This window comes from Zingiber officinale, chromosome 8A (genome assembly GCF_018446385.1).
Source record: "Zingiber officinale cultivar Zhangliang chromosome 8A, Zo_v1.1, whole genome shotgun sequence".
Classification (NCBI taxonomy): domain Eukaryota; kingdom Viridiplantae; phylum Streptophyta; class Magnoliopsida; order Zingiberales; family Zingiberaceae; genus Zingiber; species Zingiber officinale.
Window position 1 is genome coordinate 53645670 of NC_056000.1, and position 23270 is coordinate 53668939.

Genomic DNA, 23270 nt, shown 5'->3' on the forward strand with positions numbered 1-23270 from the left:
GATCCTTGAGTCGGTGAAGGATGGTGTGGAAGACATCCGAGGGACCGTCGGACGAGGAGCAACGGAGTGGAGCCGAGGGAAGCGGACTTCAAGGCAACGTGAAGGATGGCACGGAGAGGAGCCGCGGGCTCGGGTGCATCTAAGGGACGAAGGTCGAGGAAGAGGACTTCAAGGGTGACTCCGGAGAGGATGAGTGTGTAATAAGGTGCAGTCCAGTCAGTTGTAACTTTTAGCAGTCAACTGCACCAGTCGACTGCATGTTTTAGCAGTCGATTGCACCAGTCGACTGGCTGAGAACAGAAACATTCTGTTCGCTTAACAAACAACTACCAGTCGACTGCTAGTTTTAGCAGTCGATTGGTAAATGACCATTGACAGACCATTGGTGCTGCAAAGTAGCCGTTAGCTACCTCCAACGGTAGCACCAGTCGACTGATGGTTTTGCCAGTCGACTGGTGCCAAGATGAGTTGATATGATGATCAACTCTCTCCTCTTATTTAAGGGAAGCTTTGGGGCTTGAAGGAGGTTACTCATACTTGTTGAATAACTCCTTAGCAATTGTCCAAAGCTTCCAAGCCATTCTCTTCCTCCTAATCTAAGTCTTCATCTTGTAAGAGGAAGAGAGCTTTGTGAGAGGTTGTACTCCAACGAGAAGGAGTAAGAGCTAGCCGGAGATTGCCGGGGATTGATCCACCGAAGGAACAAGGGTTCGTCCACTTCAAGGACACGCCGTGGAGTAGGAGCAAGCAATCTCCGAACAATGTAAAAGATTTATGTTAGCGTTTGTGCTTTCTTGCTTGTTCTTATTATTTTTGTTTAGTATATTCCGCTACGCACTAACATCTTGTAGAGAAGAAAGTAATTTGGGGGTGACCTATCTATCCAACCCCCCTTCTAGCCGGCCACCGATCCCCTACAAGTGGTATCAGAGCAAGGAAGCTCTTAACGGACTAATCGCTAAGAAGAGCAACCTCATCAAATGATCGGCTCAAGCATTCATCCACCTAAGTTCGAAAGAGAATTCTCTTGGTGGGAAAAGAGAATGGAGGTATTTTTCGATACCGATTTTAACATTATGCTAATCATGGAAAATGGTTTCGAAGTGCCTAGAGATCACAACAATGAGATACTCGAGAAAACAAGGTGGAGCAAGAAGCAAAGGGAAGAACATTTAGCGAATTCAAAAACAATACATCATCTACTAAATGTCCTTCCCCAACAAGAAGTAACAAGGGTTGGAAACTACTCAAGCGCTAAAGAACTATAGGAAAAGCTAGTAGAGCTTCATGAAGGGACATCGGAAGCGAAATTAGCAAGAAGAGACCTACTCCGAACTCAACTCAACAATGTAAAGCTTGAGAAGGGAGATAAGGTATCTACACTTCATGCTAAAATTAAAGAAATTTTAAGTGGACTAACAAGTGTAGGTGAGAAACTCTCCAACCGGGACATTATGATGAAAGCCATCAATGCTTTCCCAAGAACCTCAACATGGATCTCAATTGTAGATCCATTCTACATTTCAAAGGATCTAGAGAAGAACTCTCTAGATGAATTCTTCTCAACAATGGAGCTTCACGAAGCAAGAGTTGAAGGATTAGAAGGAGAAGCAAATAGATCAAGAGGAGTAGCCCTTGTAGCAAACAAGGGAAAGGGTAAGAAGAAGAAGTCTTCATCCCCACCATCCTCCGACTCCGAAGAATCAAGCGCCTCAATGAATAGTGATCAAGAGGCGTAGAGTACACAGGAAGAGTCGGTCAAATGTCCGACTGAGTAGTCGGGATTCCAAATAGAGTGTCCGTGTAGAGTGCACAGGAATTGAGGAGCTGAGGTCTGCGTTTAACGCAGATTCCTTAAAACAGGTTCGTCCCACCTTCACGGGTGCTTTGAGGTTTTTGTGGGTTGTCTGTTTCCCAGGATACAACGGCTAAACCGCAATCTCCACCAAGTACAGGTGGTCGCGGTGAACTGAAAAATACCTGAATGCTATCACCAGTATTCTACCAAGCGAGAGATGCCCGACAGAGAGGAACAGAGAGGGGGGAAGGTGGATGGAGATTATATTAATGTGTGTTTCTTATTCAAGCGTTAATGCAAAAAGAAGAATTTAGGTGGCAAAATTGTCAGTTAATTTGTTTGGGCGCACATAAGTCATGTTCGCACACGAGATAACTTAGTTCAGTGCAATCTGGACCGTAGATCTGCATCCCCTTGTACACCAACACAAAAGAGAAAGCTTCTACTAAAGCATTTGTTCACAACATACATGTTTGAGAAACAATATAAACCAACCATTAAGTCTTGAAACTTCTAATGTGGGACTAAAGTCCCATGCACAATGAAATCTCCTTCATCCACTCCACCACTTTCCATTCACATTTTTTTTTCCAACACATTCTTTTTCAAAAGATCGCTTCAGGAGATCACTATAAATTTTACAGGCTTCATATTTTAATCGCACATACATATCAATCTTGTGACAGTTTACTTATCTCTGATCTAGTTTGTTTAGATGGTCTATCTTTCAGATCTATCTATTTATTTATCTTTTTGGTCTATGTGGTATTGTTTTGGTTTTGGATTCTATTTTGGGTTTTAGTTTCTGAGTTTTGGGTTCTCTAGCTCCTGGTTTTTGAATTTTGGTCTCTTTAGTTTCTGATTTTAGGGTTCTGGTTTCTGAGTTCTAGGTTCTTTGGTTTCTAGTTTCTTGTTTTTGGGTTCAACTTTTAGGTTTGATTTCTAAGTTCCGCTTCTAATTTCTTGTTCCCAAGTAATAGTTCCATTTTCTAGTTTTTGGATTTTGGTTTATGAGTTTTCGTTTCTAGGTTCTAGTTTTTTTGGTCTTTTTGAGTTCTAGGTTCTCTTATGGCTTTTGTCTTGGTTTTAGTTTTTGACAATTTGAAATATATCAAAAATATACTAAATCTGTATTTGTGACACTTTAGACAAGAGCAATATTTAAAATGTTGAGAAAGACAATGTGTATCTTTAATGTTTATAAAGAAGATGAAGATGTAAACTCATCATCATGTTTTTTTTTTTAAATGATACAAGCACAATAGATGCGATGTCTCATTTTTTTTTTATTCCTGGGACTATAGTACCACGGTAGGATATTCAGATTGTTACCCAATATGTACGGTTTGATCCCCAGCTATAGTTTATTTGTAAAATTTTTTTCTCCAAATGAGGGTGCAACCAAAGAATATTAGGCTTCTAGGTTGGCCGCCACGTGTGCTTCCAAATTTATCTTGATGACCGGTGGAAAACTTCCATGGGACATGGCCGGTCGCCCCTAGAGATGGTCAATGAAGCTAACTGGGATTATCATTTTTTTCCCCGGGACTATGGTATCATAGTAGGACATCCAAGTTGTCATCCAAGTACTCATGGTTCGATCCCCAGCTATAGCGTATTTGTAGAAAATTTTTCTCTAAATGGAGGGTGCAACCAAAGGTTGTTGAGCTTCTAGGTTGACCGCTATATACGTTTTTCGATTTACCTTAGTGATCGATAAAAAACTTCTATAGAATCCGATCATCTTCAAAAATAATCAATGACACTAATTAAAATCATCTTTAATTGATTGTGTTTAACACACTAGTTATAGCAACTTCTCAAATAGTGCTCTCAAACTACTTCATGATAGTCAAACATTAAAAGTAGTCACCACAAGGAACATATTAAGTTCATGGTATGGTAGTGTTCTTTTAAAAATTTATATTATTATACCATGAGTATGTTGGGATTCCAATTAAAATTTCATATTGGAATTACATAGAAAAGCTTATGGCGTTATAAGATCAAAGATATATTTATTAATATTAAATATTTTGAGTGGAGTTCAAAATTAGATCTATGAAAATTTAGGTCCACCCTCTAAGTTTATTTTACATATTAAAAGTATTTAATTGGACCATGATAGTTTGAATGGATGACTTATCTTATTCCATTCTAGTGATTTTGAATAATAATTTCATTTAAATTAATAAGATTTTTCTTTATTTATTTATAGTTCTTCACAAAAAAATTTATTCTATAGGGATGGGATCGGTTTATGTTATCGATCAATTTGATAGGTAAAATTGAATCCAAAATAATTCTTTTTGGTTCAAAAAAGATCAATCCAAAATCAAATTGAAATTAACAAATACTGATTTGTGGTTATGGTTATTGGGGTTATATATATATGGCTAGGGTTAGCTAATTACTACGCGTGTGCACACACGCTCGAACACGCACTTGCGCGCGCGCACACACAATTCAGGCTATCTATCTCCTAAATGTTATTCTTTCATACCTCTATTATTTTCACCATCATCAAGATCTCTTGCCAAAGGTAACCCTTTTCTCAATTTGCATTCATGGTAACAACATGAAATTAATAGAGTGCTAGTAATCCAGACCTATATATTAAAACTAACTATATTGATTGAAAGGCACTAAAAAAAATTATGTTTGAAAAACAGGTTGAAATAAAATCTATTTTAAATCAGAGATAGAGAGAATTACACTCCACAACTTTCAGAGTTTGAAGTACTTATGATATTTTAAATACTAACAAGTCTTGTCATTCAATTTTTAATTCGATTAGACTCTCCAGTAGAACACAAGAAGGCCATGTGACCAAAAGAAAAGAAAAGAAAAGAACCTTTTAAGTTTTAGTAGTTTTTAGAAGAAAGTGTAAGCATCTCCAAGTGTGGAGGTAGGCATGTCCATCCTTGCAGCCCCCATGAAGGAGCTTCCATTCATGACGAGTCCATGCCATGAATTTATTCCCCCCATCGCTGCCTTGGTCTGATCCCCACCACCACCTTCCTCCATGTCCTTGCTGCATGCCCCTACTTCATGGCCGCCGCCTTGCACTCTTCTTGGTTGCAGATCTCCGTCGAAGGACAAGAAGCCCTCTTCTGAACCGTAGTACAGGTTGCTCAAATCCTCAGCGTTTGGAATAGTATTCAGATTATGATGATCATTAACAGAGGAGGCGGCAGTAGTAGTGCTCCTCAATATGTCGAGAAAGCTAGGGTTTGCGGAAGGGATGATATTATTAACTGCATTATGCCCTAGAAGAAAGCCATTATTATCATGTGGTTGCCTGTGGAGGCCAGCAGCAAAGGCTAAGGTCAGGTCGTCGGAGAGGTGAGGAATTGAGGGGAGTGGAGGGAAGGAGTTGGCTAGCAGGTTGGCAGTAGTACTGTTGTTGTCGAGGTCAGATGATGGCTTGATGATTTTTGTGGAGGAGGATGCTGCTGCTGCTGCCGCCGATGCCGACGACGACGATGATTTTTTGTTCTTCCGGCAGCCACCTCCGACGGGGACATTCCTAAGGGAGCCCCCTTGGGTCCAGTACCTCCTGCAACTCTTGCAGAAGTATCGCGGCTGCGAGAGACTGTAGTTGTTGTAGTAGCAGAACTTGGTGTTGGTGGAGGCGCACCGAGGGCACTTGAGAGCTTGCTCTGGCTGAGGCCTTGCCTTCTTTTCTTGCCCTTGTGCTTGTTGTTGTTGTTGTTGTTGGTTCTTGGGGTTTAACACCATTCCTTGCGACTGATGATGTCCAAGCAATGGCTGCAATATATGACTTTCTATGCATATTAATCAATCAGGAATTAAGAACATAGAATTTTCTTTAATGGATAACTGATCGAATCCAGATCAAGAAAAAGGATTCTTAATTAATTTTCTCTAACTTTACCTTCGACTCATTTTCATAAATCAGAAAAAAAGAAGAGGTAATTACATAGAATTTTGGATCTTGTTAAATCCTGCACAATTTGGTTCTTACCTGCTCTGAATTCAGTTTCTATAGCAGTAGGTCGGTGATCAAACGATCTGCAAGAGATCTATGACAAACGGGGTGACGTGTTTGGCTCTGTGATGATCAGGCTGCCGACAAGAACTGGTGTAAACGATACGGAAAGAGCCCTATTAGCTAGGAGCTTTAATCAGAGCAAGAACAATGGATCATGCAAGGGGGGGGATGTGTCAGCTTTTAGAAAAGCTGCCTCTTTCAAGGCATGGAGATATATCTTTCTAATTAATCAAGCGATATCGATCGAGCTAACTTGCACCCGTTGCTCAAGGGCAAAGTGATGATCGAGATTCGCGTGCTCTAGATTAATTAATAGTTTTTTTTTTAAAAAAAAAAAAGCAAGCATGAGATGAGGAGGACTGAAGCTTCATCTATGTCCGATAATTAAAAGACCTGTAATTCATTCAGTGAGGAAAAACCCTAAATTCAGTGAGGAAGCAGGTGGCCGTACAATAAAACCAAAAAACTCAATAACCCAAAGAAAAAGAAAAAGAAAAAGAAAAAGAAAAAGAAAAAGAAAAAGAAAACATCTAGGCGATACTGGCTGCAGATGGATCTCTCATGATCATAGCTAGTGAAGTATAGTTTAAGAAAGTGCATACCTGGAGTTTGTGAGCAGAAGAAAGTTCCATGCATGCAGAAGGCGATGGTGGTGGTGCTGACTGCTGAGAGCGGAGCTAGCTAGAGACGAGGAAGAGGCAAGTAAGGAAAGGAAAGGGGTGAGAGGTGAAGTGAGCCGGTGGAGATGAGAAAGAGAGAGAGGGAGGGGGGGAGGGTGGGGGAATGATGAGGGGTGTGTACGTGAGGAGGGGAAGGCTGCGGTGCTGTCTGTTATGTGGCTTGCACGCTGGGAAAGATACTCCAGCCTCATCCACGCTCCTCCTCGACCGATTAATTAATTAATTAAACTGGAGATGGAGAAGGAGGAGGAAGAAGAAGGGCCCACAGCGGCATGTCGCTCAACAGTGTGGTTGGGCCCACGGCCGACACACTGATGATGAAGCTCCACATGCCATTGCCATTGCCATTGCCATTGCCACCACCATTTGTTTGTTAGGTCTCTCCACTGCACACCACCACAACATATAAAACTTGTGGTGCTTGAAGAATCTCTCTTAATTTATAGGTCAAAGACCACCACTGTGATTTTTTTTTTTTGTTTGTTAAGGAAACAGATTGAAGGTATTGCTGTGTGACTTCGAGATTAAGGTTCGAGTCATGTAAACCACTTCTTATAATTTAGCTAGGATAAGACTCTGTATAGTAGATGATGCTTTCTTCAGATACTGCATTGACACACATTCTTCTTCAAAGAGGGAGAATACAGAAAAATAGTTAAGATTTAATTAGTTTGTTTAATGCAATGGAAGATATTTATGATACAACTTTTGACAATTTGCAGTGTAGAGTACATACTACAACTAATGAACTCAACTTGGTCCCCTTAACTTTTCTGATATATAAGCTCGACTACTTTAAAGCCACTGTTCTAATAAATGATGCAAAAAGTTGCCGATGAACTACTTTTCGATCTCTCTTAGAGTCTAGGACGGCAATGGAAGAACGCATGAAGAAGCATAGTGAAACTATATCGCAATAGTTGCATTGGTCTACAATGGCCAAATCTATGAACTAGATAGATTAAGCCTTAGTCTATACAATAGAGTTAAAGTAATTCATCTCTAAACTTGATCAAATATTATTTGTAAATATTGTTGAAAATTAAACTTGATTTTGAGATATTATGATTGGAATAAAATGAATTGAATTAAATAACTAATCTAGTATAACTATGATCTAGAATAGAGTAGCTTATTCTAGAATGCACCAGGGAATTATCTATACTAGTAAATTATAGTGGAATAGTTTAGAGAGTTCTAGATGGATTTTAATAGCCATTAGATGGATTAGATGGAAGATGTGTTGGCACAATCTCAACCATTGGTTGGGAGGTGCAACTAGTATAACTAGGGGTGAACTCTCATTTTGTAACCAAGCTAAGATTTCAATACAAATTTTGTTCCCTCTTCTATCTAAGTGCAATTCCTCTTCCAAACTTTTCATTCTAACAAAGTGATATTAGAGCTCAGTTGATTTCTACATAAGAGAAATGACAAACAGAAGTATGATTCCCTTCCAAGTTTCGGTGCTCAAAACAAGTAACTATGACAATTGGAGTATCAAGATGAATATACTTCTTGAAGCTCATGATGTTTTGGGAGGTTGTGGAGAAAGTCTATGATGAGTCGGTATTCTCTTCAACTCAAAAGGATAGTTTAAGAAATTTAAGAAAGAGAGACAAGAATACTCTCTTCCTCATTTATCAAGTTTTAGATGATGATTATTTTGAGAAAATCTCAAGTGCGACTTCGGTTAAGCAAGTATAGGAAAAACTCCATGTCTAGTATCAAGGAGAAGAAAAGTTGAAAATATACACCTTCAATTATTAAGAAGTCAATTTGATGCTCTTTAGATGAAGGACGATGAGTTGATATCCTATTACTTTTCTAGAGTATCTACGATTTCTAATCAACTAAAGAGAAATGGTGAGAAACAAAAAGAAGTAACTATCATTGAGAAAATTCTTCGATCATTGGATTCAATATTTGATAATATTACAACCATTATCGAAGAGAGCAAAGATTTACAAGCCATGACTATTGAGCAACTTAACTCTTGGGTTCATTACAAGCCCATGAAAAAAGAAGAAGATAAATGAAAAGATTACTCAACAACACCTTAAAATCACTCTTCAACCAACTAAGAAAGATGAAAGCTTTGTTCCCTCAGGACAGTTTAGTGGCTAGCGCATGAAGTACTACCAACTTGAGGTCTAGAGTTCAAATTTTGGCATAGCCGAGGTAAATACCTCCCTCATGCGCTAATCATTATTCTAAAGGCTACTAGCCATCCGTAATTTACCTCTTCCATGTTGGCCCTGGGACTAGTTGGTAAGGCACTATGGGCGAGCAGAGTTGTCTTTTGCCAACAAGAAAGATAAAAACTTTAATAACAATAGAAGTCAACATGGAATAGGTCATGGATATGGACGAGACCATGCTAGTAAACTTAGGACAACTCTTGGAAAAAGGATATGATATTCACTTAAAATATAATATGCTCTTCTTGAAAGATGATATTGGATTCTTGATTGTTAAGGTGTCAATGATAAGAAATAAAATGTTCTTGCTTAACATTCAAATTGATATTTCCAAGTGTCTTAAAGCTTGTTACAAAGACACCACTTGACTATGACTTCTTCCATTTTAGCATCTCAATTTCGAAGGACTAGAATTGTTCTTAAAGAAGGAGATGGTGAGAGAACTACCTTGTATCAAATATCATGATCAATTATGTTAAGATTGTCTACTTGAGAAGCACTTTAGGAAAAAGATATTTACAAAGGAGTCAAGTTCAAGAGCTCAAAAGTCTCTTGAGCTCATATACATGGATATTTTTGATTTAATAAAGCCAAGTTCACTTGGTAAGAGTAACTATTTCCTTCTTTCCATAGATGATTTTTCTTAAAAAACTTGGGTATATTTCTTGAAGCAAAAAATCAGAGGTCTTTAGAGCATTCAAGAAATTTAAGATTATTATGGAAAAGGAGGGTGGTCTCAAGACCAAAGTCATGCGATCTAATCGAGAAGGAGAATTTACTTCAAAAGAATTTCAAGAATTTTGTAAATCCAATGGAATATGACGATCTTTGATAGTTTCAAGATCCCCTCAATAAATAGAGTGACAGAAAAAAAAAGAATAGAACCATCCTTGATGTGGCAATGAGCATGTTCAAAAGCAAAAGGTTGCCAAAGGAATTTTCGACAAAAATGGTTGTGTGTGCAGTATAATTAACCAACCGATCACTAACAAGGAGTGTATAAAGCTAGACACCACAAGAAGTATGGAGTGGAAGGAAGTCCGTGATCTCTCATCTAAGAGTTTTTGGGAGTATAACTCATGTTCATGTGCCTAACAAAGCAAGAAGCAAGTGGGATGATAAAAGTAAGAAGTTCATCTTTATTGATTATGACACTAACTCAAAAGAGTATAGGCTATATAATTTAGATACTTGAAAGACAATCATTAGTGTGATGTCATATTTGATGAGGAAGGAGAATGGAATTGGGAATCTCAAGATAAAGACTATAATTTCTTCCCATGCTTTGAAGAGAAAGATGTGGAGTTATCAAGGATGGAGCAAACAAAAAAGGAGTCTATTACTTTGTCAGTAACACCAACTTCAAGTACTCAAGGAAACTCATCTACATCAAACTTCAAGCGATAATTCAAGTGAAAGAATACCACACTTCAGGAGCTTACGGGACCTTTATGAGGTAATTGAAAATCAAGATAATCTTACTCTCTTTTGTCTCTTTGTCAATTGCAAGTTCATGGATTTCCAAGAAGCTATAAAGAGCAAGAAGTGGAAAGATGCTATGGATGAAGAAATCAAGACGATCAAGAAGAATGACACATGTGAGCTAACTCCACTTCCTGAAGGACACAACGTGATTAGCGTAAAGTAAGTGTACAAGACAAAGAAGAATGTTAAAGGAGAATTTGAAAGATACAAAGAAAGATTGGTAGCAAAAGGTTATAGTCAAAGAACCAACATTGACTATGATGAGGTATTTTCTCCCATTGCTTGATTAGAAATTGTTAGGCTAATTATTTCTTTAGTGACTCAAAATAAGTGAAGAATATATCAAATGGATGTGAAATCTATCTTCCTAAATGGAATTCTCAAAGAAGAAGTATATATTTGGCAGTCATCAAGTTATGAAATCAAAGGATAAGAAGACAAAGTTCTAAAATTGAAAAAGGCCCTCTACGGGTTAAAACAAGCACCAAGGGCATTGAATAGCTGAATAGACATGTACTTGTAAGAGAAAGACTTCATCAAATATCATTATGAGCATGCACTATATATTCAGAATAAGCATAAAGATATTTTGATCATTACCTATATGTCGATGACTTGATCTTCACTAGAAGCAATCCAAGTATGTTTGGAGAATTTAAAGAAATAATGACTAAGGAGTTTAAGATGACTGATATTAGGCTCATGACATACTATTTAGGTATTGAATTGAACCAAATTAAAGGGATGATGGAATCTTCATCTCACAAGTAGGTTATGCAAGAGAGATATTAAAGAAATTCAAGATGGATAACAACAAAGTCATAAATACCCCAATAGAATGAGTCAAGCTATCAAAGCATGATGAAGGAGAAAAAGTTGATCCAACACTCTTTAAAAGCTTGATTGAAAGCTTATGATACTTGACATACACAAGGCTCGATATTCTTTATGTCATTGGATTTGTTAGCCACTATATGGAGCTCCAAATACCACCCACTTTAAGATTGCTAAAAGAATTCTACGCTATATCAAAGGTATAATAGATTTTAGGTTGCTTTATTCATCATCTAATAATTTCAAACTTGAAGGATCTAGCTACAGTGATTAAGGTAGAGATATGGATAATAGAAAGAGTACTACAGGATTTGTGTTTTTTATGCAAGACACATTTTCACTTGGGTGTCGAGGAAATAACCTATTATTACACTTTCTACTTGCGAAGTGGAGTATGTGGCTGTGACTTCATGTGTTTATCATGTTATTTGGCTCATAAATTTATTCAAGAAGCTAAGTTTTCCTTAAAGAGGCAACCAAGATTTGAGTTGATAACAAGTCTTCAATATCACTAGCAAATTAAAGAATTCAGTCTTTCATGATAGAAGTAAGTACATTCATACACACTATCACTATTGTTGGTGCGGAAAGCATCCGACGATCGAACCTAAGTTTTGATAATGGCAAAGAGATTCAAAGTTAAGATTACTTGTTTTCTAATATGCTTGAATGAGGTTTCAGGAAAGTCCTAAGTGCGGTTAGGCAGGTGGAAAATCCTAAGGGGTGGTAACCTTAGGTCCTAGGGGGCGGCAATTCTAGGTGGAGGAAAATCCTAAGGGGGGTAACCTTAGGTCCTAGGGGTGGTAACCCTAGGTGGAGGAAAACCCTAGGGCGCGATAACCCTAGGTCCTAGGGGGTGGTAACCCTAGGTGGAGGAAAACCCTAGGGCGCGGTAACCCTAGGTCCTAAGGGGTGGTAACCCTAGGTGGAGAAAAACCCTAGGGGCGGTAACCCTAAGTCTTAGGGGGTGGTAACCCTAGGCAGAAAGTCTAGTAGGTCTGAAGGACTGGACTGGCATCAGGTAACTCTCCTGAGTGGAGTAGGTGAGGGTGCGTTTCTCGTAGAGGGAACAGTAGGCGTCGGGTCGACCTAGGATTTTCGGTCAGAAATTTGAAGTCAGACCCGGATAGTCCGATGGCTGTCAATTACTTGATTTATCATATTTATATCTGTTCTAACTTTGTCTTGCGGGGTATGTTGTTGTTTTGGGACTAACGTGTCTTGCATGTATGAAAGGAACAAGCTAAGCCTCGGATGAACAGTGTCTGAGGCGCCTCCATGGAGCTTGGAGGTACCTCGGGTACAAAGCGGGAGCTGGTTGCGAAACAGTGCTGGAGGCGCCATAGATGAAGCTGGAGGCGCCTTGGACCAAGGCTTGAAAGTGCCTTGAAGAGGCTTGGAGGCGCCTTAAAGCAGATAAGTGCGACCAGTTCTGTGTTGATCCACGCGTGCGACTCGGGCAGCCTGGAGGCGTCTCGGACGTGCTTGGAGACGCCTTCAGGAGTGTATAAAAGGGGTTGTCGAGGCAGCACTTCAACAATCAATTCTCTAGAGCTCTTTCTCCTGTGTGTTGCTAACAAGATGATCCGGCTGAGCTATGGCAAGACCCCGACGACTCGAAGCTTCAAGATAGTGATTTTCATCGTCGGTATAATTTGTATTCCAGCTTTAATATTGTATTTCAAAGTTGTACTCTCATTTACGATATTATAATTGTTGCCCACCGAAAGCGATCAACGATCGCGGGCCTTGGAGTAGGAGTCGCCACAGGCTCCAAACCAAGTAAAAAATCTGTGTCTTTGTGTGTTGTTCTTTTTTCCGTTGCTTTAACACTCGAGTTTTACGAATCGAACGAAATAGCCACGAACGCTATTCACCCTCCCCCCCTCTAGCGCTTTCGATCCAACAACTATATCATATCAGAGTGCATCATAAGATAGGAGGTGTAATACATAAAGTCACAAGATTAAGTTGTCGATATCTTTACCAAGCCGTGTAAATTTGAAGACTTTAACAAGATGTGAAATCTACTTGGAGTGACAAAATCAAGTTTAAGAGGGGTGTTGAAAATTAAACTTAAATTTGGGCTATATGATAGGGATTAAATAAATAAGGATTAAATAAATAAGCTCATGATCCAGCCCCCCCCCCCCCCCCAACGAATTGGCGCAGTTGGTACCTGTATCTATGGTTACTTTAATAGGTATTGGGATCAATTCCCAGCGAGTATAAAATATCTCACTGGATGTCTGACCTCTCTCATGCAAAGGGCCGACCAATGTGATAGGGCAAATGCCCTCGTGATTTATCTCCTTCTAGAGAATGTGTGGTCATTCTAGAGGGGTCGCTAAGGTGACAATTTCACCTTTGCTCCAATAGAAAACTATGATTTAGAATATAGTAGATTGTTCTAGAGAATTATCTATACTAGTATATTATAGTGGAATAGTTTAGAGAGTTCTAGATATATAGGCTTTAATAGTTATTAGATGGAAGATGTGTACATGACACAATCTTAACCACTGTTAGGGGTGCAACTAGTATAAATAGAATGAACTCATTTTGTAACCAAGCCGGCCAAGATTTCAATAAAGTTCAAGTTCTCTTGTTCCCTCTTTCATCTAAGTGCAATTCCTTTTCCACAAGTTTTTCATTCAAACAAATACTTCTACAGTTTTTGTATTATATAATGGATACAATCCTCTTTCAAATTTTGTTCGTATGGTATCAAAGCATCTTTCGATCCTCTAATAGAAGCTTTCTTACATCTTTCGATTGCCCTCCCAACAGATTGTGAATTTCAATAGCCTCATGTTCACCAACACCAACATTAGATTGATCTTATCTATCTTCTTATTCAGCATTGTCGATTGATCTTATTCGATGAGATCTTATTGGAGTAATTATACTGGCATACAACTCTTCTTGCAAATATATTAATGGCATGAGAAGTATAGCACCCACCAAATCGGTGCAAGAAGGATAAAAAAAAATTTATAGGAATTACAAGAGAAATTAACATCAAATTGATAATCGAAGAAAACATTTTCCACAGCATGAAGTTCTCCCGGATTTATAAGTATACAAGAGAAATGAACATCTAATTTAGAGGGAATTATATTTTTAATCCCATAAGTTACATTTTTTTTCAATTTTAGTTTCATTATCTACAAATCCACATTCTTAGTATATTAACTTACATTCTTTTTCCAATTTCAATCATGTTTTATCGGGAATTTGAATTGACCATCTGTATTGCCTAGCAAGTGATAGCAATGATGACATGCAAAATTAATTTAGGAATTTTTACTTTTAGTGGACAAATCACTTACATGGTAAATTTTTTAAATTCATCTAGGCATTAAATAAATAAGGAACACGAAGCAACATCACCTTAAAAATAAAAATCAATAAAATAAAATTCTTAAAATATATTACACTCATCATATATCCCACCTCCAACGATCCCTATTCTTCTCCATCATAAACCCTAGATTCAGAAACTTTGTAACTCGTCCTAAGCTTCTAAATATGGTTTTCTCACTGAAGTAGGAAGATAATGAAGCAACATTCACATCTGATGTAATTTATTTGAAAGAGCAAGATATCTTCATCCTCTAGAAGTGTATTCATGTTCTGTAAATATGTATTTACCTTCTCCGTGTTGATCTTGAGACGAGCTAGGGTGGGGGCGAGCATATTCGTCCTTTGCCACAATGTTCTGTAAATATGTAAAATGGTTAGTGTTGTGAAATTCTTAGACAAATGATAACCCCGATAGGAGGTTTCATGCCTACATTGACTTGAAGGTGATATTTTTTTCCCTTTCATTTATTCTTAATAATTATTGATATTATTATTAATGTTAATATCTCACACTCTTGTTCATCAAAGATGATTATGTTTATCCTAGGTGGTTCTCATAGTTTATCCTCAGGTTATGTGAAGAGAGGTAAATGACGGTAGTCGACCGCCAAGTGGCTAGGGGATGGGAGGAGTTTTTTTCCTTGAGAACATGAGCTCATTGGAAATTGACCCCTTACCTCATTGTAGTAAAATTGTCACTCTTTAAACAACTAGGTATCCCATGGTGATTGAGAAGATCCACCAATGTGTTATAGAGCTAATGACCATAATTCCAAGATAAAATGAAAGTTAACTGTACTTGAAGAGGTAAATCAAAAAATGGTGATTTGAGTGAAGGCATTGGATTGAGTGAGTCAAGGAATGGGATTGAGTTAGGGTTTGTGGTGGAGGAGAATGAGGGATTGTTGGTTTTGTGACTTTGATTCTCTATTCTTTATTTATTTTAATATCCAAGTGGACTTAAAAAATTTGTCCCGTCGATGAATCGTCCATCAAAAGAAAAAATATTCAAATTTATTTTCCATATTAGTATCCACCGTCATCTGGATAATTACCGATCGTCAATTTGAATTCCAGACAAAAAAAATAATTGAATTTAAAAAATAAATAAAGTTAATATACTAAGAATATAAATTTATAGAAAAAAAAAAACATGTGCAACTTACTGATTTACCAGACTCAAAATGTATTTTTTTTCTCTGATTTATAACCGAATTAAGTTATGAATGGATTAATTCAATTCAATTGATTTAAAATAAATTAGAGAATTTGTTTGCGAACCTGTTTCTTTTCTCTTCCACGCTGCTGGTCGCCGCCGCCGCCGCCTCCTCCTCCTCCTCCTGTTTCCATGCACCAATGAACTTTTCCCTTTCTCATTCTCATCGATCGATCTCCCTCTTCTTCCTACATTATTCCAACAACTTTCCTTTTTCACCTTTTCCTCTCAACTGCAGCAGCAATTCCACTCCTAGAGCCATTAATTTGAGTTAGGCCCGTCGAATTGACCCGCCCCGTCAAAAAATTTAAGTAAGTTGGGTTGAAAATTTATCAACCCATCATCTGACGGACCTAAATGGGGCAACCCGCTCGGGTCGCGGGTCCAGGCGAGCCAACCCGTGGCGGGCTCGAGTTGGCCCGCGGACTTGATTAAAAAAAATCAAGCAATATTTAAAAGTTAAAACTAGATATCCACGGTTGAGATTTCAACTATCATTGTAGTTACAGTAACATAAAAGGTAAAGACGGAAAGACCTAAAGTCCTAAACCTGTAAACCAGTAAACCCTATTTCCCACCGCTTCAATAGACTTCATCGAATCGCCGCCGCCTACCTCCACAGATCCACTGTCGTCCACGCTCGGCACTCGCACTTGCAAAGTCGCAGCCGCAGGTGCACACGCTGCAACCTGCAAGCACCTGCTGTCGAATCGCCCCGCCTACCTCGTGCTAGGCTGCTAGCACAGTCGCACGCATCACTCATCAACACCCAGCGCCTCCCCGATGCCATGGGTCGTGGCTGTGGTCCGTGGAGTAGAACGACATTCTACCTCGTGCACGTCTGCCTCAACATCTCCCCGTAGCCGCGTGAACCTGTAGAGTGCAAAGAGCAAAGTGCTTAAAGAAGGCAGTCCAATTTCAATAGACGATAAGCTTGAATCCAAGTTCGGCAGTCTCCGACTCTCCAAGCTCTTGTTTGAGACTTTGAGGTAAGATTTTTGGCTTCCTTTCCTAATTTCATTCTATTTGCTAGTAATCTGCAGTCCATATTCTAGTATTCTCTAATGTTTTAGCATTTGTTGATTGTTCTGCTGTTCTGCAATTATAGCAATACTAGTTCTCTCTTTTGATGCGCAACATATCTGGTGTGTTTTGAATTTTGATTGATTTCATGATTTGTTCTGCAGTCCAGAGGGCTAACACAAAAATGAATTTATGCTATTCTGCTATTGACATTTAGAGTTTTGTTTGATTGGTTTTATTAGAAACTAAATTTATTTATTGTATTTCAGATTGATTTTGTAATGGACTCTTCTTTTCAAAAACAAACTGTTATTTTAGATGATGAATTGGAAAGTGCTAAGCATGACAAGGGGTCAATTAAAAGGTCCAAAGAAACTTCTGATATTTGGGTGTATTTTAAGAAAATCAAAGGGGTTGATAGTATAGATAACGTTGAATGTATTGGATGTAAAAAACAGTACAAGTGTGGGGGTAAACAATATGGAACTTTTACGTTGTGCCGTCATCTTAAAATTTGTGACAAATTAAAGTTTAATGATGTAGGACAAATGATTCTTGATCAAGATGGGAAGATGAGATCTAAAAAAATAAATCAAAAGTTGTCACGTGAGTTACTGGCTTGTGCAATCATCAGACATGATTTACCATTTTCATTTGTTGAGTATGATGGTATTAGAACTTGGATAAAGTACATAAATCCTGATGTTGCTTGCATTTCTAGAAATACTCTTGTTTCTGATATTAACCAAATCTACTTGAAGGAGAAAGAAAAACTCAAGTATGTTTTGATAACTATTCAGAATAGAGTTTGTTTAACTTCAGATTTATGGACGTCGTGCACTAGTGAGGGTTATATTTGCTTGACTGCCCATTTTGTTGATAATGACTGAAAATTGAATAGTAAAATACTTAATTTTTCTCATATGCCCCCTCCACACTCAGGACTTGAATTAGCTGCAAAATTGTTTGAATATTTGAAGGAATGGGGAATTGAGGAAAAGGTTTTCTCTTTGACATTGGATAAGGCATCTAGTAACGATAGCATGCAAGTTCATTTGAAAGAGCAACTCTCTTTGCATGATAGTTTATTATGTGACGGTGAAATTTTTTCATATTCGTTGTTCTGCTCATATATTGAATATCATTGTTCAATAAGGTTTGAAAGTGGCTACTGTAGCTTTAAATAAAATTAGAGAGTCGGTCAAGTATGTTAAAGGTTCAGAGACTAGGATGAAGAAATTTGGAGAGTGTGTGCAAGCAGTTGGTAACATTGATACTAGTATTGGCTTACGATTAGATGTGTCTACTCGTTGGAACTCAACATATTTAATGCTGGATAGTGCCATCAAATATAAAAAAGCTTTTGCTTCTCTTCAATTCAATGACAAGAATTATAAATATTGTCCTTCAAGTGAAGAGTGGAAAAGAGGAGAGAAAATATGAGAGTTCCTTGAGCCATTTTATAACACTACTAATTTGATCTCTGGTTCTTCTTATCCTACATCAAATTTATATTTTATGCAAGTCTGGAAAATTGAAGTTTTGTTAAAGGAAAACTTATCGAATGAAGATGAGGTGATAAGTTGTATGTGTAAAAAAATGATGGAGAAGTTTGACAAGTATTGGACTCAATATAGCATGGTGCTTGCATTTGGAGCTATTCTTGACCCACGAATAAAGCTTTCAATGTTGGAGTTTTTTTATTCAAAGGTTGAAAGTGATGCTCTTAAATGCCAAAAGAAGATGGATCTTGTGAAGACAAAATTGTATAAGCTTTTTGACCAGTATTCTAATATGAATAATACAAGTTCTTCACAACCACAATCTTCTACCACACATACACTTTCACAAAGTGTAGGAGGAGTTAAAGGAAAGACCAAAAGAATCTTTGATGTAAGTACTCTAATATTTTTTTTCCTTGTATTCTCTGATTGATTTATAATTGTTTTGTCATTACTATTTCAATTAATGCAGGAAATGATGACATATGAGAGCCAAACAATTACAAGTGCTGGAAAATCTCAATTGAATCTCTATTTGGAGGAGCCAAAACTTGAATTCGCTTATTATCAAGATTTGGATATTTTGGAGCATTGGAAGAATCAAAAGCATCGGTATCCAACCCTTGCACTAATGGCATGTGATGTTTTAGCTATTCCTATAACTACTGTTGCATCAGAATCAGCTTTTTCCATTGGTGCTCGTGTGCTTACCAAGTATAGAAGTTGCACCCTTCATGAAAAAGTGCAAGCTCTTATTTGCACTCGCAATTGGTTACATGGTTATGATATTGGTAATTTTATTTATTATAGTTATGTTCTTAACTTAGTTGATATATTATTTTATTGTTATTTTATTTTTTAACTATCTTCATCCTTGTATATTTTATATGCAGATAAAAATAATGAAAACAATGCAAGTATCAAAATAATATTCCCTAAGCAAGAATCAAATACTTTAGAAGAGGATATTAATCAAGAGAAAGGAGGTGAAGGAGGATCAGAAGAAATTGATGTGGATGATGTTATTGATGAATTTTTTTTTAAAAAAAAAAGTGTTAGAGTTATTGAATTTTCCATTTCAATTTTATTTTATGTTTTGGCAGTATTGTTGACTTGCTGATTGCTGTGGTCTGTGGATCTGCGGACTGTGGCTGTGGTGTAGTAGACTAGTAGTGCTTAGTGCTTACTTGCAACTTGCTGTAAATGTAATGCTGTTATGTTTTGATAGTAATGTTGACTTGCTGATTGTTGTGGTCTGCTGTGGACCTGCGGACTGTGGCTGTGGTGTAGTGCTTACTTGCTGAGTTGCTGTAAATGTAATGCTGTTATGTTTTGGCAGTATTGTTGACTTGCTGAACCTGCGTACTGTGGTGCCTGTGGTGGAGTAGTGCTTATAGCTTGCTGAGTTGCTATAAATGTAACTATGTAAAGCTGTTATGTTTTGGCAGTAGTGCTTACTTACTGATTTGTTATGTTGAGTTGCTATAAATGTAATGTTGTTATGTTTTGGCAGTAGTGCTTACTTGCTGATTTGTTATGTAATGTTGTTATGTTTTGGATTGGAATTTGGAGTCTGCATTAGAATTTAAAATTTGTAGAATTGTAGTCTAGACCGTGGAATATGAAATTTTGTATTTTGTCTTCTGGATTTGGATTTTGGAGTTTTGTCTCGAGGGTTGGCCCGTCTAACTCGCAGCCCGCCTTGAATTGGGTTGGATTGAAGATTTTGTAGTCCGCCGGGATGGTCGGTCGGCCCGCCCCTCCTCGCCCCGCCAAATGTTGGGTTTTTGATGGGTTGACCCGTCTCGTCATGGATTGACCCGTTTGGCGGCTAGCCCGGCTTAATTAAGGCATAGGCATTTGCCTAGAGCTCTAATTTTATTAGGGTCATTATGGTTAAAAATCTTTCTTTATTATTTTTATGAAATCTTTAATTGTCAAATCTAATTTTAAGTTGCATCAGCATCATGCGGACATGCACACTGTTTCGATTCCCTGCCGTATTACACTTTCGCCTATTTCTTTAATTGCTACAATTTAATTATGCATTTGTCTTTTATCAATACATGTTATAATTAGACCACACTCATTTATAAGACCGATTACCTAATTCAATAAATGTCAGATCCTTGTGTTCTTTGACTTGGATGCTTGATTGCTTAGGGCATTTGGCTTTGGGTTTCTTATTGTTTTGTTCTATTCTTTTTCTAATGAGAGAGAGGATTCCTCAGCTCCAGAGGTTGAAGGACAGCTGTGCTATTTTATTGAGAGTAACTGCAATATAGTAGAAGGTAGATATTACAGATGCTATTTTTTGTTATGTTTCTTCACTCTTTTCTTCTTTCTCAATAAGAACATGAAAGTCCATAAAGTTTTTTTTTTATTAGTCAATCATATGTACCATGCTATAGATCTTAGTGCTATTTCCATCTTCTTTTATATTATTTTCAATTTTTTACTATAGATGAGGAAGACATCGGTACTGAAGTGTGTTTCCATGTCACCAAGCTAACTTGGCATGTAGGATTGTATTTCTATTCTTTTACTATCTATTGAGAAAGAATTATTTATGGATACTATCTCATAGATTATACTACTTAAATTAATTAATTGATCTAAATATAATTTAATATTTATTTGTTTTTTTTATTATATTTGTGTAAGTAATAATCAAATTTTGAAATACCATCAAAAATACACGTTATTGTTCATTTAATTTTAAACAATTTTATTTTGACAAAATAACAATGACTTATATTTATTATTATTATTATTTTAACATAAATATATCTGCTAAAAATTTGATTCAGGATATACAAAATACATAAAAAAAAATAAAAGAATTTATTCAAAAATGTGTCAGATAGATTTATTAATAATATTTAAAATCAAAACTCAAAAAATAATACAATTAAAATTTTAAATAAAATATAATTAAATTTTCACTAAAGATAATACTTCAAGAAAAAAAATCTATCGAGAACTTTTTAATGATTATAAATATTATTCATCAAATATTAATATTAATAGAGAAGATAATAGTAATTGAGAAAAAGAAGACGATGACTTAATGGATTATAAAGATAAATTTTTTAATAATATTGATAAAATTATTACTCAAAATATTTATAATCCAACGAAGGGAATCTCAAAAGGTTAAAAAACTAAATTTTATATAAAAATCTATGTTTAAACTATTATTTTATTTAAAAAATATTAAACTTGTCATTGTGTCCTAAGTCCGATTGAAAAAGGAGGAGAGAAAATTTTAATATTTTTTTAAAAGATATTGAAGGCGTAAATAAACCTTTTTATCTAGGACCTCATGGAATATTGAGACGCCCTGCTCCTCTCTTCCCTTGTTTCAGTCATCAAGAACAGCCAATAACAACCCTCTCTCTTCATCCAATTGTGGCACCTCTCTCTTCATCCAAGCAACAAGAGTAACGGCAGCACTTTTCATCAAGCACTGTCTTGTGATGTTCAGACCACCTACAACTGGTTTTTTTTTCTTCCTTCTTTTTCTTGATTTTCTTTTTTCTTTAAAAACGCGACAACCTAATTATTCCAGCAAGAAGACCAGCAACAGCAACCCCATAGTTGCCCTTTTTTTTAAAAAAAAAAAAAATTTGTATAATCCCATTGAAGAAAAATTGCACCATGACCAAGGGCATTATGAAATTTTAATAGAACTTATGGTTGAGGAACCGCATGAATTTGGATGTGAAGTAGTGGTATGTTGCTGGATTGAACTTATTTTGGAGGAAATAGATGTATTGTAGTGGCCTTAGAATTACATACTTTTGTATCCTACACAATTTATATTAATGTTGGAGTATAGGTGTAATGAAATATTTATAATGTTTGTAAAATGGAGGAAAAGACAAACATTTTATGTTATTTTATTTTTTTCAATTTATCGGGTTAACGTATGAAAAATTAAATAACTAAGTATTTGTCCAATGGTCGTAATAGATGTCGAATAGAAATTTAGAATACATCGAGGTTGTGGGATCAACATTGATCCGTCGACTTTGCATTTTAGTTCAGTTTCAAATTTTATTGGATGATATTTCAAGTTTCTATGTTATTTTAAATATTGTGTTCATAGATACAAGTTCGAGTGAAGTTCCGTGACTTGCCAAAAAAAGAGATTAAAATAATATTTTAAAAATATGAAATGGGTTATAAAATAATTAAATTATTAGAGGATAAATAATTGATATTACTTGATGTTTACATGTGGATTTTATATAGGAATTAAAATGGTATGGATTGTTTTAAAATGAATATTGTGAATTATTCTTTAGTCGTCACTTGTTTTTAGATTGTTTTACCTTTCGTACCATTGATACTTATAGCTTCATATTGTATAATTTTTACTTGCAGATCTAATGATGACACCTACAATGAATTAATATATAAAAAAAAATGTGGAACCGTCACATCAGTGGCCCCCCTAGAACTAGTCCCACGGATATGAACAATGAATTAATATAATTCATACGAAAAATTGATTTAGGTTAGTAGTTCAAACTGACCGATATGATATGAAATTAAAATTGAATAATTGTGAAAAAAATTAAAGTAAATAATAAAGATGTAAATAGAGAATACTAAAAAGTGAAAACTCTGAGCCTCAGTATTCGATCGTCCACGCTACTCGTATGGTAGTAAACGATTATCCATGGTGAGGATTTACTTTTCTACTAGTGCTATATTATTGTTGTTAGTGTTGGTCTGGTACAGTTAGCAAGAAAGGGATGAATTACCTACAAGTTATAATTAATTTAAAACTTCTATTACTTTTTAGCTTAGCAATGAGCACATGTTATTTAATTAAAAAATAATAACATAAAAAGAAATAAGTAAGGGACACAAGGGTTTTATTTGGTTTGCAACTAGGAAGGTTGCTAATCGAAAGTAATGGAAGCTCATTAAGATTTTTCTTTCATCGTAGACGGAGAAGTCTCTTACAAGTTTTGAAAGCACCAAAATTAAAGACAGTTCATAATCGAAATACAGAGTGTGTTATCTTTAAATGAAGAGGACCAGAGCCCTATGTATAGTCTACTAGTTGAACTAGTTGTTTTGCTGACATGACATCTCCGAGTGCCTAGACCCTATCCAGGCTCCTAGACCCGGTCTTG

General features: G+C 36.5%; 2 protein-coding genes across 5 annotated transcripts in view; one reads left to right on the top strand and one right to left on the bottom strand.

The window, feature by feature from the left end:
- Positions 1–4527: 4527 nt before the first annotated feature.
- On the bottom strand, positions 4528–6886 carry LOC122009081 (dof zinc finger protein DOF1.8-like). 4 transcript variants are annotated; one of them, XM_042565086.1, is made up of 3 exons: positions 6416–6550; positions 5787–5900; positions 4528–5569 (listed from the first exon to the last, which is right to left on the bottom strand). In XM_042565086.1, the coding sequence occupies exon 3, from the start codon at positions 5537–5539 to the stop codon at positions 4673–4675; it is 867 nt and encodes a 288-aa protein (XP_042421020.1). In that variant the 5' UTR covers positions 5540–5569; positions 5787–5900; positions 6416–6550; the 3' UTR covers positions 4528–4672. The 4 variants fall into 4 exon arrangements, with proteins under 4 accessions (XP_042421020.1, XP_042421021.1, XP_042421018.1 ...); XM_042565087.1 differs by having other exon boundaries at positions 4528–5582; XM_042565084.1 differs by lacking the exon at positions 5787–5900 and having other exon boundaries at positions 4528–5582; positions 6416–6886.
- An 11865-nt stretch (positions 6887–18751) lies between these two features.
- LOC122010812 overlaps positions 18752–23270 on the top strand; it is a 53838-nt gene continuing 49319 nt past the window's right edge. Inside the window, exon 1 of the mRNA XM_042567284.1 lies at positions 18752–18911. Coding sequence (XP_042423218.1) covers positions 18752–18911 — 160 coding nt within the window. The remainder of the gene's footprint in view (positions 18912–23270) is intronic.

What these genes read in the sequence shown, in the direction of transcription:
- LOC122009081 (XM_042565084.1), bottom strand. Translation starts at nt 6,684, where the DNA reads ATGAGGCTGGAGTATCTTTCCCAGCGTGCAAGCCACATAACAGACAGC. An exon ending in CTTCTGCTCACAAACTCCAG is followed by an intron (nt 5,583 to 6,415) that starts GTATGCACTTTC and finishes ATGCATAGAAAG; the next exon opens with TCATATATTGCAGCCATTGC.